The sequence below is a fragment of the Miniopterus natalensis genome, chromosome 4 (assembly GCF_054644295.1).
Source record: "Miniopterus natalensis isolate mMinNat1 chromosome 4, mMinNat1.hap1, whole genome shotgun sequence".
Taxonomy (NCBI): domain Eukaryota; kingdom Metazoa; phylum Chordata; class Mammalia; order Chiroptera; family Miniopteridae; genus Miniopterus; species Miniopterus natalensis.
The window spans coordinates 78,379,787-78,397,516 of record NC_142084.1 but is presented as its reverse complement, the minus strand read 5'-3'; the positions used below and the strand labels follow the sequence as shown (position 1 = coordinate 78,397,516).

Sequence of the window (17,730 nt, the reverse complement as noted above, 5' to 3'; positions counted from 1 at the left end):
ACGCACACCAGAGCATCGCTTGACCGGTTTCAAGGTCCTTATTAGAATGGACTGTGCTGGTCTGCACACAGAGAACTTTTCAACCCCCTCCCCTTGATCTCTGTTCTGCTTTCCCTCTCCCGCCTTATAAAAATCTCTGCCTGCACTGAGATGTTGAGATAAGCTTTGGGACGAGAGTCCCTCATCTGCTTAGGTTGCCAGCACTTGAATAAACCATTTTCTTCTCACCAACATGTGTCTCACAAGTTTGGTTCTGCCATTTGACCCAGCAATTCCACTTCTGGGAATATATCCTAAGAATCCTGAAACACCAATCAGAAAGAATATATGCACCCGTATGTTCAAAGAAGCATTATTTACAATAGCCAAAATCTGGAAACAGCCCAAGTGCCCATCAGTAGATGAGTGGATAAAAAAGCTGTGGGACATTTACACAATGGAATACTATGCAGCTGTAAAAAAGAAAGATCTCTTACCCTTTGAAACAGCATAATGGACTCGGAGACTATTATGCTAAGCAAAATAAGCCAGTTAGAGAAAGACAAATATCACATGATCTCACTTATAAGTGGAATCTAAAGAACAAAATAAACTGACAAACAAATAGGTCCAGAGGTATGGATGCATGGAACAGAATAACAAACCTTAGTGTTGGGGCATGTGGTAGGGGGAGGGGACAGGATGAGATTAACCAAAGAACATATATGCATATATGTACAATCTATGGACACAGGCAATAGCATGGGGAAGGCCTGGGGTGGGGGTTGGGTGGAGGGGGGCAAAAAGGGAGAAAATGGGAGACATCTATAATACTGTCAACAATAAAATAAAATTTTAAATGAAATAAAACTACTGGAGAAAAGGCCAACCAAACACCACCAAGTTGAAATCAATTTTACTAGACAGACATCTCACTTTAAATTTAAGCTGAGTCCAAATTCATTTTGTCTCCCAAGCTTCTAGAAGGTGGCATTCAGTGTGATTATACTTGTTTCATCTGCTTTTTTGCTAAGTCCTGGTCCCCCACCTCCTTTCCTTTATTTCCTCATTTGTTGTTTCATACATATGCTCAACTTTGTGTTTACATATGCCTAATTTTTACAGATGACTTCTGAAATATGCCAGATGAAGGATGAAACAGTCCTAAAAACAGCTGGAAAATTGTACAACAGCAGGGAAGTTGGGCATGTGCACATTCTGCACTGTGAGGTTGCACAACAGACCAAGTTTGCTATAAGTGAGGCTAGAGGTCTTTTTTTCCCCCTGAAGGATAGCAGCTTGCTGGATAGGGTTGGCATCCTGTAAAAGTCATGTCCTTAGGAGCCTCAAGACTCCCTGAGATGGGGAGGGTCAGGCTGGTTTATGGTAATGGCACAGAGACTACAGACAGGGGCGGAGGGCTCTGTTGAAGTGATGAGAACCACACCCACAGTCCTGTGAGGCCAAAGCCTGGGGTTCAGCGAGGCTGAAGTTCAGAGTTCAGCAAGGTGGAGTCCAGGGTCTAGTGAGGCCAAGGCCCAGTTTCTAGTGAAAGGAGGTCAACTTCTTAGAGGCATCCATTCCCCTGCTACCCTGTGTTGGGAGGTCCTGGCAGACAGAGAGCCTCTGATGGACCTTGAGCCACACTGTCCCCATCGCCTGCTTCTCTCAGAAGTCAAGATCTTTGTGTCTGTCCAGGACTACCCTGGCTCTGCAATTCTCACATCTCTCTTGTGCCATGGGAAGATTCAGGAATGTAGGACCTGGACCCCCAGACCAGGGCTGGGTCATTCCCTGACTCTACTCTCCTTCAGCTGTCCAACTCATCGTCTGATAGATTAAAAACAGTAAAAGAAAACCAGTAGAACCTGCAATCACATTAAAAAATCTCCATTTCCAATATCCAGGGCTTGGGGGAAGTCTTTACTATGTTGCTATAAAAAAGGATATTTTTGCCTGCTTAAAAATTGAAAACAACATTATGCAAACAGTGACCTTCCATCTGGGCTCGGTCAAAGATACCATGTGGAATAGAGGGCCTGTCATGTGATGGGGCCTAGGGCCTGGGATGGGGGAGAGGCTTCCTGGTACTCCATGAAGGAGCAGAGGGGTCCCCAGTGGCTGCAGTGATGGCCAAAGGCCTTCAAATCTGCATCCAGAGTTTCTTCCCATTGCGTCCCAGCCTTAGGACCCCATGGTTAGTGACACTGCCAGCCCCAGCCAGAAACTTTGGCCTTTTTTTTTTTTTTAATTGATTTTAGAGAGAGAGGAAGGGGAAGAACATCGATGATAGAAAAACATCGATTAGCTGCCTCCTCTCACCCCCTACTGGGGATCGAGCCCACAACCCAGGCATGTGCCCTGACTGGGAATTGAACCGGCGTCCTCTAGGTGCATGGGACAACTCTCAGAGAACTGAGCCACACTGGCCCGGCAACTACGACCATTTTAAGACCCACACTCTAGAGTCTATATGCTGTGAACTGGGCAGGGTTGGGCCTCTCATGCAAACTGTACTTCAGGGAGAAGCTTGCACTCAACTGCCTGCCTGCACTGTGTTTCTTCCACCTGAGCCAGTCCTTATGAAGTTCCTGAAATCCATTTCAACCTATAGGACTGAGGCGTTCCCCACCCAATTGAAGTTGCAGAGCTCCGACCAACCAGAGAGGCTGTATTCTGACTGATCAAGACAGTGCCTTTTAGACCAATCAAACTGTGAGGATTTGGAGTCCTCATTTGCATGAGGACAGCCCCATCAGAGACCAGAGGCAGGGACTTCTGTTCCTATAAGCCAGCTCCCCTTAAGCTCAGAGTGCACTTTCCCTTTCCACTGAGATGCCTCACCCGAAACAGAACAGAGCAGACCAGTGCAGGCCGGAGCAGACTGGCACAGGACAGAGCTGGAGAGGGGCCGGTGCCAGGGCTACCTGGCCCCAGGTCTGCCTCACAACTGTGCTGTTTCACAGCTGTGCTGTATGACATTTGAGCTGTTTTGCATTGAACAAAGTTTCCTTCTTCACTGCACCCCAAATTGGGGGTTCCTGTTGGCCTTGAATTGGTGCCAAAGATCATTGGCTGACAGCAGCACTGGATGGAAGGAATATGACAGGAAGGGAGGGTGACCTAAAGAGAATAAGGCCCTGGAAGCCAGGGATCCTGGGGTCTAGCAAGGCATTGGCCAGGGCTAGCAGTTGATGTTCCCTGGATTGTAAGTGAGGGAATACCCAGTCAGGCTTACAAAGGATTTGAACACAAAACCCCATAATGTAATAGGATTGTGTCTTTCACAGGCTAAGTGCAGGATTATATGTAAAGAAGTTAACTCTCCAGGCCTTGCAGGTGATGTCGTCGGGGAATAGGAGGTAAACATAAAATCATGTAAGGAACCAGGCAGGGGTAACCTGGGACTGTGCCATCCTCTCATTTGGAAATATAGGCATATGAGGTGCTGGGGGCTGGGGCCACGGGGCTGAACCCTAACATGCATTGCGCCCCAGATAGTTCATCCAGGCTTGTCTCAGTAACAGCCCCTGACACTAGTTGGCAGCTGGTTCAGCAATGGGCATGTGACCCAGCCTTAGCCCACAGACCCTAAGGGAGTCAGCCAGCCGTTCTAGGAGAGAGCAGAAAGCCTGTATGTGGTTTAGCCACCCTTCTACCTGGTCAGGGGCACAGACATAAGTGGCAGATTGAGCTCTGGAGCTGTCACACTTGTAGATCTGGTACGTGAGATGGTGCATTTTCTTACAGTGTAAGCTGGCTGTGTTATTAGCAGCCAAGGTTATCTTAAGAGTCCCAGAGGCCTTTCTCAGAGGGGAGAGGTGGACCAAATGGCCCTCCTGACCTCTGTGAGAGGCCAGGCACAGGTGAACCCAGGGGTCTAGACCCAGATACAAGTGGGCCTAGGACATCACTCCCTGCCATGCCCAGACATCCCCTTGAAAACTTGTTGGCCTCTGCCTCTCTGCTAGGCTGAGCATATGTGCAAATGGACTGTCGCTTACAAGTGGGCACTGAGCTTTCATCCTTCCCCAGGTCATTACTGCTTATATTGAATTTGAACCTACAGCTTGTGTCTCCATGTAGGAATGTTGACTGAGCCTGGATCCCCTGGCCTCCAAACTTCAAGTACTTTGTCTTTCACTTCCAGGCAGATTCTAAGGGTCATAGGACAACGCTGTGTGAAATATGGCAATGAAAAAAATGCTGCCTAGAAACGCCTACTTTTTTCCTGTTTTGCCTGACACAGCTCCTTGTCAGGGTGTGTATGTGTGGAGGGATGCTCAAGAAACAGCAAGAACCACTCCCCAAAGGGCGTCCGGCTACCACATTCTGTTCAATCAGCGTTCCCCTGACATACTGCTTACCAAGGCCGCTCCTGGCCAGGACTCTGTCAGCGCATCTGATGAGGCCACTGTGCCTGCTGTTTGCCAACAGTGGAGGAGGGCAGAGCTGCTCTCTTTAGAGGCCCCTTGACAAGGTCACTAAAACCTTACAGCTCCTTATGCTCTCTATCCAAGTCCCCAGGGGGCTGGAAGAGTCTAGGTCCATCCCCCAACTGCTCTGAGCTTGCTTGCCTGGAGGGAGGACACTGAAACCTCACTGCCTCCGTCTGCTTGTAGCCTGCAGTGAGGGCAGGGCCTGCCAAAGAGTGTGACCTCGTCAAAGGGCAGAAGAACTTATGGTTTCTGTGTGGCTACCAGGGGCAGGAATGGCTCTGATGAAATCTATCTTGGCACATGTGGCCTGGTAGCCAGAAGTGGAGCAGAGAGCCTTGCCCCTCCCTTCAGAATAAGGCAGAGCACCGTTCCCTGTGAGAGCTGGTAGGGCAGAGAGGGAGACATTGTCTTTTCTTAATGTCCCTGCTCTTAGGCACACATGGTGATTTGTGACACCCAAGATGACCATGAAAGGTCCCCATCTCTTTCTGTACCTCACATCCTTGGGAAGTTTTTAAGTGGTAAGAGGACCCAAGCTCATCCTGATTTGTCCTAATTCCTCCCTCTCAACATGTAGCTCTTCTAGATTAGGGTTGTAACTCCAGGCCTTCAGGGACCAGGCTAACAAACTTGAGCAATAGGCAGGTTTAGGACAATCAGGAGTGGTGGGGACTGTGTCAAACAGGAGAGTACAAGCCAGACCTAAAGATATTCAAGTTCAACTCAAAGCAGACACCCATGACACACACTGAGCAAGTATTGGAGCTGAGTTGGCCTGTAGTCTTTGGTCTGTGTCTCTGGAGTCTATAATGAATAAGTAGATGAGCAAAGAAACACTGGGGATTTCTGTGCTCACATTTCACCTAGAGGAGGAAGAGCAGGACCAGAGGGAGAGGCAAGCACAAGTGGGTGGGGCAACATTTTCTAGAAAAGAAGAGTAGAGATAGGAGCCATGGAGGTGTGAAGAAGTGTCTTGTTTTTAGTTGAGGACAGGTGATCACAAAGCTGGGAGAAGCCCATAAGGACCCCTTGTATGGAGGATTCAACCATACATTTTTTTTTTTAATATATCTTTATTGATTTCAGAGAGAAGAAAGGAGAGAGATAGAAACATCAATGATGAGAGAGTCATTGATTGAGCCTGCAACTCAGGCATGTGCCCTGACCGGGAATCAAACCCTGATCGCCTGGATCCTAGGTCAATGCTGAACCGCTGAGCCACGCCCGGTCGGGCACAACCATACATTTTGATGCATGTGCACCCAATTCATCCACTCAGCCTTGCAGAGTGTCGTTCTGGGGACTAAAAGATGGGCTGGTCAAGGGCAGTGGTCTACTTCCCACTCATTGGGAGTCTCTATCTGGATGGAGCCCCAGGAACCTGGGGATGATGTTGGCAGGAACAGGTGCCAGGGGTGATGCAGGTGTGTCAGGGAGACAAAGCTTCTTTCCAAAAAATATCTCAGAACTGGTATTCCAAAGTGTGTCGGTAATATTGTACATGGACCTGTCTGAACAATTCATATATCGCACAGTGAGTATAGCTCCTTCTCATTTTTCCTTTCGCCCCTCCCTCCTCCACTGCATCAAAGGGAAGGTCCCTGCTCTAGCTCATCTGCCTCGTCGCTTTCCGAGCACTTGCTAATCAGCTTTAGCCTCAGTGCCTTTTGCAGGGAGCAATATCTAGAATTTGATTTTAAAAATTTGTTTTCATTTTATTTATTTTTGGCAGGTACTCTTGATTTATGGAGAGATGATGGCTTTTCATTTAATGACTTAAAAGTATCCTTTAAAAAGTTAAGTACAGGATGAAGTACTGTATAAAGAAATAATGATGGTGGTGGGAAGAGGACTGAGGTAATGCCATAAACCTGGCAGGGAAGTGAGTGAGGTTGTAGAACATGACCCTTGAAGTCTGTGAGGCTGCTAGTTGGGTGTCATTCATCCTTTGAGGAGCATGAAAGCATGACAACCACAAGAAGAATGAATGGAAGGATGGTATGGGTTCTAAGACATTGCTGGACCCAACTCTGGGCTGCTGAGCCCCTCAACCTTCAGAATTCAACCCATGCTGCTTCTTATAGGAAGTCCTCCAGGATGGCTGGCTCTGGAGTCATCTCTCTTCTATCCACCTTTCTCTGGATCCAGCTGTGTTTTCAGAGGTCACAATAGTAAATGCCCACTGAGGGTGAGGGAAGGGGAACTACAGCAAGCTGCAGAACATGTGTCCAATTTAAGGGTTAATAGCAGAAACGGGGGCCCAGTGTGGCCACATGTTCCAATTTCTCAAGAAAAGTCAGATATCTAAGTTCTCATGTGAAATGTCACCATTTTTAATGTTCGCCACAGATGTTCACCATGCCTGGGGACTGGATCCTGCCTCAGCACCCTAGGGTGACACATAGGGAAGCCTGAAGGTGAAGATGGCCATCAAGTTGCAGTGCCCTCAAGCCCAGGTCCTGAAAGTGATAGAACAGATGAAATCACAGCTACAGCAGGTTGTGTAAGTCACTTCCCCATAACACCTGGCCCTCCTGGCTGGCAAGGAGCAGCCTGAGCCAACTCCAGACCCCTAGGCACACAGACCTGGAGCAGGGTGAATGAGAAGATCCAGAGAGACAGGTGTCCATCCTCGGGAGAAGTGGGGCAGAAATCTGGGATCACATAGCAGAGATATTCCAACAGACACATGCCTGGGGGCGGGGGGTCCCCAGGCAGGACCTGGGAAGAAAGGTCACTGTGTTGGGAGCAGCAGGCCGGGTAGGACAGTGACTCCAGGCTCAAAACCTTGCTGGAGAGGAGGGAGTCTAGCTGGCGATGGGTTTTGACAGCAAACTTGCTCCAGGATGGAGAGGTATGCCTGGTATTTTGAATTGGAAAAGGTGAATAGAAAGTAGAAAGGCTATTTTAGGCAGGGCCTGGAGGAGAGCAAAGTCCAGGAGGCGAGATGCCCACATGGGATTCAGGACAGGTGAGGGCTGTAACCTGCTAGTGCTCTAGGAAAGGGCCAAATCTGGGTGGAGGAGGCTGTGCTCCGAGGCTGCAATGGAGGGACAGGGAGGCAGGTGGAGGGGGACAGAGACTTCAGGCAGATAAGTTGGGGACTGAGAGTACCTTGCCTCTACCTGGAAGGATAAAAGTTGATCTTTAAAAGGGTAGCCCTTGCAGTGAGCGCACCCTTCTACAAAAGCGTCTTCTGGCCTCTGGGGTCTCCGTCTCAGGCCTCCGCCACCCCCACCCATTCCTGAGCTCTGTCCTGCTCCAGGGCGCAAAGATAGGGCCAGGCAGTCCCTAGCGCCCCAAGGCTGACCAGTGGGACGTGGGGCCCCAAGGAGGACTCTCCAAGTGGGGATACTCCGATGGCCGCGCTCCTCCCAGACTCCCAGGTTGTGTGCCACGAGGGCGCCAGGTAAGCCGAGGGTGGCCAGCGGCAGGGCTCCCCAGGCGCTACTCTGCCGCCGCCTCGGGGTGTCTCTGCTTCGCTGTGAGCGGTGAAGCGGCGGTGGCGGCGGCGGCCGCCGCGCCACGAAGCGCCGGGTCACCGCAGGCTGAGGCGCCCGCCGTCCCCGCCCTCCCTGCGCTCCACTTCTCCCTCCCGCGCGCCTCCCTCTCACGCTCCTTCCCTCTCCCCGCCTCTCCTCCGAGCTCCCCGCCTCCCCTGCGCGCCTCGCCTCCTCCGCCCCGCGCCCTGCGGTGCTGCAGCTGCGGGCGGCTCCAGCTGCCCCCAGATGTGGGCTGGGCAGCGCGCGGGGAACTTTCGCGCCGGCTGCGAGTGCGGGGCCCCGGCTGCGGTCCGGCTGCCATGGATTCGCCGGCTGGCGCCGATCGCCGCCTGCTCTGCTTCGCGCTGCTGCTACTGCTGCTGCTGCTGTCGCCGACGCTGCCCGCGGACGCCGGGCTCGCCGCCGCCCCCCAAGGTAGGTGCGGCCCGCCCCCACCCCCACGACCCCCATTGGCCAGCCCCGCCCCGCGCGCCTCGCCGCCCCCTCCCCAGCAGCCTCCAGCTGGACTTGGGCAAACTCCGAGCGCCCCGCCCGGGGCCAAGTTGGCCAACTTCGGGCCGGGTTGGTCGCGCAGGGGGCGCCCCCGCGGCGCACCCGGGCGCCTCGGGCCGCCGGGAGCTTCGGAGCCCTCGCGGCTCTCCGGACGCCCAGCGTGGCGGCGGAGGGCCCGGAAAGCCCCGCGGCGAAGCTCGCAGAGCCTGCCCCAGCGGGTCCGGGGGAGCCAGGGCCGGGCTGCGCCTGGGCTGGCGTCCGGGGATGCTCGGGAGGAGCCGAGTGCCGAGCGCGCTGGGGCCCTGAGGATTGGTTCGGGCGACTCCAAGGGGATCCACGAAGATCCGAGGGACCCTGCCCCACCCCTCCGGGGACCGGAGACCAACAGCGAGCTCAGAGGGAGCTGGACACCGAGGACAGGCCGCCCATGCCGGGGAGCCGAGTCCTCGCCGCCCCGGGGGCCACTGAAGGGTAGAGACACACTAGTAGGGGGCCAACTGGGAGTGACTTCGGAGCGCCCCCAAGTCCTGCCAAGGACGGTAGGTTCACCGAGCGGGGGACGCTCTGACGCGGCGTCCTCCGGGGAACTGTGAGGAGTCCACGGAGCCCCAACCAGAACGGGGCAAGGGGCAGAGCTCTCGGCTCGCAGGGTCCCAGAGCGGGACCGCCCCGGCGGCGGGGCTCCGGAGAGGTGGCTGCGTTAACGACCCTTACCGGCTGGCAGAACGCCGGGGACGTGCAGGCTAGTTTCTGAGGGTTGCCTAGAGGAATGCCCTTCCCTTCACAGTGGGGGCGGGGCTGGAGGTGATGCGGGCTGAGCTGGGCCTGGGAGCTCCCTAGTCCAGGCGGCTCTAATGCCCCTTCCCGTTGCAGGAGGACCCCTGGGGCACGGAGCAGAGCGCATCCTGGCGGTGCCCGTGCGAACAGACGCCCAGGGCCGCTTGGTGTCTCACGTGGTGTCGGTGACGACCGCCCAGACCGGGGTTCGGGCCCGCAGGGCTGCCCCAGTCCAGACCCAGGGCTTCCCTGGAGGCAGTGAGGAGGACCCTGATCACCACCTATTCTACAATGTCACTGTCTTCGGCCGAGACTTGCACCTGCGGCTGCAGCCCAACGCTCGCCTCGTGGCGCCTGGGGCCACGGTGGAGTGGCAGGGAGAGTCCGGTGCCACCCGTGTGGAACCCCTGCTTGGGACCTGCCTCTACATTGGAGACGTGGCCGGCCTGACTGAAGCCTCCTCCGTGGCACTCAGCAACTGCGATGGGCTGGTGAGTAGGCACTTCTCCCTCCCTTTCTGTCCATGGTTCTTGTCTGAGCTTCAGAAGCCTGTTACCTGGGTGCCGCCTGGGAAGGGAAGGCCTGCACTGAGGACCTTCTCTGCTTAGAGATGTGAGGCATGGACTAAAGGGGTTGACTGGAAGGCAAGTTATTTTGATTGGCAGGAGAGGGGTGATTTATCTAGGTGGAGGCCTAGGGTCTCCAGTGCACTGATCAAGTAGCCATGTGTCTCCTTTAGGCCTGGGGGCACAGGTCTTGGCTTGGCACCCAGGTGTGTGTATATGTCTGTGAGTGTGCACATGAGTTTGGAATGCCACTGTGTACTAGTGCCTAGGTACTTGTGCACCTGTGTTGTGTGAACATGTGAATGTGCCATTGTGTATCTTGTCCACATATGTATCTCTAGGTTTCTGCTCATTCATGTCAGTTGAGTGTGTGACCCTGTGCATTTTAGTATGCGTGATATGTATGTATGGGGACACATGTGCTGGCAGTCTGTCTCCTTGTTTCTGTGTGTGCGGGTGGTGCCAGTCTAGGTGACAGGCAGTGGTGCTGAAATGCCCAGTTATCTCTCTGCCCTCTGACTAACCGGGAGCCACTGATTTTTATGCTGTGGTTTCCTGTTGAACTTTAGCTGGTTATTTGAAAAGTCAGTTTTCTCTTTCTATTTTGAGCCAAGGGGAGCATTTGGAAATGCAGGCTCTGGGGCCCATGGGCAGCCCCTGAAGGACAGAAGGGAAGCTGGGGAGGTCCCCTCCTGGGGCTGCCTGGGCCACCAAGTGTGATTGGAGCCCTGGGAAGTTCTCCTATTTCGGGAAGTCCAGAGGGACCATGGCTTGGCATAAGAGCCTCAGAGGAAGCCTGGATCGATGCTCAGGGAGGAGGCTGACATTGGCGGTGCTCTGTCCGGCCACCTAGGGACCTGGCACACAGCAGAAGCCACTGCAGTTTTCTATTTTGGATAGGGTGTGTGGTGGTCAGGCTGGCTGTGCTGTCCAGTCATCTAGGCCGCCCATCAAAGGTTGTGCTCTAATTGCAGCTCAGAAGACTCCTGTTCCGAGGGAGTGGCCTTTCTCTCAGCCCTGCAGCCCCTGAGCCCGTCAAGCTCATCCTGTTAGCTGCAGAGCCAGTAATTACTCCAGAGCCCCGCAACCACTGGTATTCTTTTTATGGAGACACAGGAAATGTCACTTGTTGCTTTGGAAAATCACTGCCTTTGGCTGGATTTAGTTAGAACCTGGGCACATTGCAAGCAATTGTCAATGTCCTTGGAGGAGTTGGGCTAACATGGTGCAGCCCTCTTTGTACCTTTGTCTCTGAAAAATGTCCCAGGCCTCACAGGTGTGTCTCATTTAACTGTGGAGGTGAATCACCTAAATTAAAGGAAATGGGTGCTGGAGACTTCAGGATGGGGTGAGTGGGCTGGGAAGAGGTGACATGGATTCAGTCTGTTGGTGGGCCAACTCCTGTATAGTTAATTCCCAATGGGAAGCATTTTAGGGATACTTTGTCACTGTGTCAGTCATCTGTTCAGTGATTCATTTGCTCAACCAGCATCTCTAGTGTGTTTGTCCACTGTGCTGGTCAGAGATAGGGCTGGCCTGGTGCCCCTCAGGCTCACATGCTCAGGGCAGCTGACAAGCTGAGGGGCACTCTGGCTAAGGCCTGAAAGCACACTTCTAGGGGCTACTTGAAGAATGCTTTGCCAGTGGGCAGCAACACAGGTTGGCAATTCTAGCAGAGGGAAGAAGTACCAGGTGTGCATTGGCCCAGTCAGGGCAGGCAGATGTACTGGACACGCTTGCAGGGCTGGAAAGAAGACTGGAGTTGGAAGGAGGGGCTGGGTGGGGCCTCCCTGAATGGCCTTGAGTGCTGTCAGTGAGAAATGGCCTAGAGACAGTGGGGCTGCATCATGACTTCTCTTCTTTTTGCTGTGTGTATCTGTTCTGATCTTATACCAATTAATTTCTTAACTGTTAAAGTCCCTCTGTACATCAGTAGTAGGCCCATATGCTAAGGGTTTCATGCATCATGCCTCTGGTCCTCAACAGTGACCCTACAGGACAAGGGTCTTCATGCCTGTTTTACAACTGGGCAGCTGAGGCTCAGGCCCTGATGACCTGAGTCTGGCTTGATTTTCTCCAGCCCCTTCTTCCAAGTGTAGCTGGTGAAAGACACTCAGATGTGATAGCAGCTATACTTCCTGTGCACGCCCCCTCAACAGGCCTTCCACGGCTAAGTGCACAGCATCCTCCCAGCAGCCCTGGCCCTGAACCAACATGCCTCACATAGCCCCTTCCTGTGCAGCTCTTGCTTTTCCTTCATAGGTAGCAAAACACGCCCAAGCAGGTGTGGTGCAGATCCCCAAGGATCTTGTTAAAATGCAGATTCTGATTGAGCACCTCTGCATCCCCCTTCCCCCAAGGTTCTGAGCTTCTCATGAGCTCCCCGGCTGATGCTCCTAGGCCTCAGTCCACACTTTCAAAAGCAAGGCTCGGCAGCCCCATTTCTGCAAGGAGTTCTGCAGGCCTGCACCTCCAGTTGCTCTGAGCAAATAGGATTCAGTGGACCACCAGTGTGGGAAACTCTGCACCTTGCGTTCAGCTTGGGAGGTTCAAGGGGCCCGTGGGGCTCTTTGAGAATTTCTGTAATGAAGAAACCTCTTGAACTCTGTGAATTCAGCACTTCCCACACAGATGGGACCAGGGAACCCTGCTCTCAGAACATGTGGAACTAGCTTTCCTGGAAGACATGTGGAAAAACCATGGAGCAGGGCTCAGCAAGCAGCCGAGGTCTCACAGTGTAAGTTTAGATACTTAGGTAAGATCCGCCTCTCCCAAGAGTCACAGATCTTTTTAGGCCTTTTGCCCTGCCCTTGGATTGGGACATACATCTACTTGTCTGGTCCCCTGAGTTTGTTTCTCTGTTTTAAAAGAAGGCAGTAGTAGCTTTATTTACCACGGACAGCAGTCTCCTGACTTATTTATTATGAAGGGATTCTTATGTCACTATTGGTCAGGATCCTCTTAGCTACAAGTGACAGAAAACTCAAGTCAGATTAGTTTAAACAGAAATGGGAAGTTATTAGCTCACATAATGGTAAGTTTTTAGGCATGGCTTGATCTTGGTGCTCCCACCAGGTCATGAGGACCCTTGCTGTCTCTTGCTTCCACCTTCCTATGTGTTTGTTGCCTGCGTTCCCAGAGAGAATCCTTCTATGGCAAGTCAAGGGATCTCAGCAGTGCCAGGCTGACATCTTTTTCTGATTATTCCAGTTGAGTTCTCAGTATCACTCTGGCCAAGCTGAGGTCAGATGCTCCCATGAGAATCAGGACATGGGGTTTGCAGAAACCCATAGATGGAGAGTGTAAGAGGTGCTGCTCCCACAAATGATGTGAGATTGGGACCCTGGGCCTGCCAATGTGCAAATTCTGTTGGAGTCAGGTAGAGATGGAGACATGCTTCATAAGACGTTGTGTCCTTTATTTTTGGAGAGACTGAGAAACGGAGAGTGCCCAGGTTCTTTCATAGCTGCTTGACAGAAGTTGTTCATAATATTTACAGGGAAAGGTTAAAGTTTGCCTTTTCATGATGCCTGAGGACATACTGCTTAGCAAAGTGTTCTTGTACATCCCATTGCTATGTAAGAATTTTCTGGTACTTCTTGGGCCATAGGACAGGTGTGCTGATCTCACATCATCCGTGTATGCTCATTAAACACCCAATGAGAAGGCTGTTGGCATAAAAAGTAATAATAGTCTATGACAGGTCACATGCCCCCACTCTGCGCCATGCTCCCTGCTGAGCACCTTATGCCGCATCTCCTTGTTTAATCCTCACAGCACCCCACGGCTGATGTCTGATGCTATCCCCATTCTACAGCTGAATAAGCCGAGGCTCCAAAGCCACAACAGTTCACTTCAAGCTTCACAGCCAGTATTGGAACGTGTGTCTGTCTGACTCCAAGACTGTATTTTATTGTCCTTTTGTTTTTTGCATGCCAACAAAAAGTACAAAAATGAAGAAATGCATTTTATGAAACATTCCTACCTTTCCCCTTTGACTCCTGGAAGCCTTCTGAGTGTGTGTACTTGCGTATCTATATGTGGGATGTGTGAGTGTGTGCATGTGCGTGGGTGTGTCTGTGGGTGTATATGTGTGTGCTTTTGAGTGAGCACATACATTTTCGTGTGAGTGTGCATGTGTGTGTTCTTGGCAGGGGTTTCCTGCAGGGGAGGGGGCTGAGGTGGAGTGGAGGTGCTAAGGGGAGAGGAAGACCTCAGTCCTCTGAATCTTGGTGGCACCTTAGACTGCCCATGGCAAGTGCTCTGGAATGGGAGGGTCCAGGTAGGAGCCTCTGGCTTTGCTGCATATGCTTCATATTAAATGTCAGCTGTCCACGGGGTCTGCGGTGCTGTCATTAATATGGAGAAGTTATTACTGAGCCTGGAGCCGGCTCCTTGGGCTCATCCATGAATTTCAATTACACTGCGTGTCTACTCCAGGGCCTGTGGATTGGAGCACTTCTGCTTGGAGGCAGAGGAAACTCTGGCATCCAGGACTTTAGGCCCAGGCAGTGCCAAAAGACCAAGTGGACCTGGTGCTGCCCTCCCTGGCCCTGCACACTTCAGTGATTAGCACGGGGAGCAGTGGACTTAGTGTGGGCTGGAGGCTGGAGTGTCACACTGTCTGCTCTGCCCCACGCATGCAGGTGACCTGGACAAGTGCCCCATCTCCCACTGAACTGATTGTATTGGGGGTATCCATCCACACCCACCACAAACGATTTTGGAAGGATGGGTGCATGACAAGCCCTTCACCCAGGCCAGGGTTTGGGAAATGTTGGGCATTTCTGTATTTCTTTGGATCTAAGGATGCCATCAGTGAGAGGATGTACCAAGAAAGAGGGGATACTCCCAATTAAATCTTCCTTGGTGCCTTAGCTGCAGTCCTGCCAGGTGTTGGCACCAGCCACCCTGCCCGGAGCTGCTGGAAGCTGTGGCTTGTTTCTCCCACTTCATTCGCTTTGTTTACTTAGTGTGTGACCAGCTTCATCCACATCTGGGTGTCTTCTTCTCGTCAGTGAAGTAGGGGCTTGCTGTCATTCTTCCAGGGACATTCCTCACTGATGCCAAAACCACACACACTGCTGCTGTCTTTTTGCTGTCCTGCACATACCTTTTGCTATCCACAGTGTGACTTTTTAAAGATATATGAGTGGCAAGGGTCTCAACACAAGAAGTGCTGACCCCGCACATAACTCAAGCGAAGGATGGCAGTAAGAAATGCCACGGCCAAGTTAGTGCATGCCAGGCAGTGCCAGCCACCCTGCGATGGCTGCCAGCTGCTGGCAGAGATAAGACCCACTGATTTCATTCCAAGTTCAGATGATAAATGTGACATATGTGTGTCTTGGAGTCCTGAACATTCAGTTTGATGATGATGATGATGCTACAAATGATTTTGGGGCTGTCTGAGAGCTGACATAAAACTTCCAGGCTGGGGAAGCAGAGCAGCGGCAGAGGCCAGTCATTCACATCAGAGGAATGAGCCCTTGCCCACTGTGGGAACGGAACATTCAAGGATTCAATTTTGAAACCAGGGCATTTCTCCTTTGAAAGCAGGGGTTGAAACCACATGGTGAATAAGGTATGTTTTTGTTTCATGCAAGATTGGCCTAAGGCTCAGTAGTGGACAGTCTGATTGGGACAGAGCTTCTGGAGGTATGATAAAAAGTGGCTCAAGAGCTGTGAACAATTGGGGTATACAGTTGACTTTTTAAAAAAAATTATTGATTTTAGAGCGAGAGGGAGAAAGGGAGAGAGAGAAACATTGATTTGTTGTTCTGCTTATTTATGTATTAATTGGTTGGTTCTTGTATGGTCCCTGATGGGGGATTGAACCCATAATCTTGGCATATCGGGACAGTGCTCTAGCCAACTGAGTTACCCCACCAGGGCCTACAGGTGATTCTTGAACACATGGGGATTGGGGCACCCACTGCCCATGCAGTTGAAAATCTTTGTATGATTTAAGTTGGCTCTCCACATACACAGGTTCCCAACCACCAGTTCACCTTTGAGTGATACAGGTTTGAACGGCGCAGGTCAATTGGACTGCAAAGGTCAATTAAAAAAGCTCCATGGATCCACACAGTTCAAATCCATGTTGTTCAAAGGTCAACTGTGTATATAAAATGTATTATGCCACATACCATCTCTAGTCAGTTGCAAAGGAAACCTCAGGTTAAGCGCTATCACAGACAAATTTTATTTTTCTGTCTGCCTGTTCTTGTACCTGCTTTAAAGCTCTCTTGTGTTTATCTTGAGAGCTTTAAAGCTCTGATATCTAAAGTATTAGCTGCTTTACAGTTGTGCTATCTGCCGTGGTGGTAGCTATGAGTATGTGAGGCTAGTGAGTACCTGAAATGTGGCTAGTCTGAACTGAGAGGTGCTCTGGGTGTAAAATACACACCAGATTTCAAAGAGTTAGTATGAAAAAAAGGCTATTAAATATTTCATTGATTATTTTAAAGTGTTGATTACAGGCTGAAGTCATAATATTTTGGATATATTGGGTTAAAAAAGAGATATTGCTGAAATAATTTCACCTGTTTTTTTTTTTTTCTTTTTAACGTGGCAACATAGGAAGTTCACATTCCATTTCTGTGGGGCGGAGCTGCTTTGAAACATCTAGCTGAATCCTGCCCCTTTTGCTGTTACTCTTTTGCAAAATTGTTGGCTGGTCACATCTGTTTATTCTTCCAATTGAATTTTAGGATTGTTTTGTCAGATTAAAGAGATCCCTTGTGAATTTGATTGACATTAAATTAAACTTAGAAACCAATTAAAGCAGGAATTGACATAATTTACAGTATTTGCCAGGGACGTGGTGTTTTTCAATTGATTTAATTCTGTTTTGATGCTGCTCAGTGAAGTAGCATACATTTTTTATGCAGGTTACCCATTGTTTTTAATCGGGGTCATTTCAAGGATATTTTTTCCTTTTTGCCATTGTGAATTGAATCGTTTCCATCTATTGCTTGGTACACAGGAAGGCTATTGATTTTTATATAATTATCTTTTATCAAGTGGCTTGATTGAACTCATTAATTCCAATATGTCTTTGTGGATTCCTTTGGGGTTTCTAGGTATACAGTTGTACTGTCTGAGACGGTGATAATTTTGGAGCTTCATTTCCAATCTGCTCTGTCTAGAACCTTCAGGCTAATGTTAAGTAACAGTAGTGACTTTGCGTGTCTGTGTCTGTGTCTGAGCCCAACTCTGGTGGGAACACCCTGGCATTTCTCTGTTTAATATAATGCTTGCTCATGGACTAAAATGGATTTTGGGTGGGTAATATCCTCTGAATTCTGCTTTTCTGAGATCCCATCTTTATTAGCAAACTAATTGAAATCTAGATATGTCTAACACCCCACACCACCACGCCTCCCCCCTCCCCCCCAAAGCCAAAGGCCTTGTAATTCCCAGGGGCTGCGTCTCCCTCTGACCTGGGCCTCAGAGCCCCTCAAATGCAAACCAGTGCCCATTTACAGCTGTTGAACCCCCTTACAGGAAGCATTTGTGGGGGGTGGGGAGCTTTGTTTGGGAAGGTGGAAGAGGCTGCCCTGGTAGCTGTTCAGGTGGCTTCCATAGCACAGGGTCTGCCGTGGGAGGGTATTGGCACCTCAGTGAGCCAGGTTCTCCTCTCTGCATGTCTCTCTCACGGGGCAGACCTCCTGAGTCCCCCTCCTGAGTCTTTCAAAGACTGTGCCCCCTCATTGAGGCCTGGGACCTGCCCACACAGGCCCCCTGTGTCCCACTGTTACCTTTACTTCCACAGGCTTCCTGAAGATCTTTTCCCAAACAAAGACCATTGCCGCCTTAAAGGAAATCTGTGCCGCGTCCTGCAGCAATGGGGTTGGGGCAGCTTTGAGCAATGCCTATGCCTAGGCCTCACCCCAAGAGATTCTGCTTTCTCAGACCTGGGCTCCTTCCACTGCAGCTTGAGCTTCCCACGAAACCTTTGCTGTCCCTCAG

General features: G+C 51.1%; 1 protein-coding gene across 1 annotated transcript in view; it reads left to right on the top strand.

The window, feature by feature from the left end:
* The first annotated feature begins 8,111 nt into the window (after positions 1-8,111).
* Positions 8,112-17,730, top strand: part of ADAMTS2 (ADAM metallopeptidase with thrombospondin type 1 motif 2) — a 150,160-nt gene continuing 140,541 nt past the window's right edge. The window contains exons 1-2 of the mRNA XM_087816894.1: positions 8,112-8,335; positions 9,287-9,681. Of these exons, the coding sequence (XP_087673020.1) occupies positions 8,221-8,335; positions 9,287-9,681 (510 nt within the window). The 5' untranslated portion in view covers positions 8,112-8,220. The remainder of the gene's footprint in view (positions 8,336-9,286; positions 9,682-17,730) is intronic.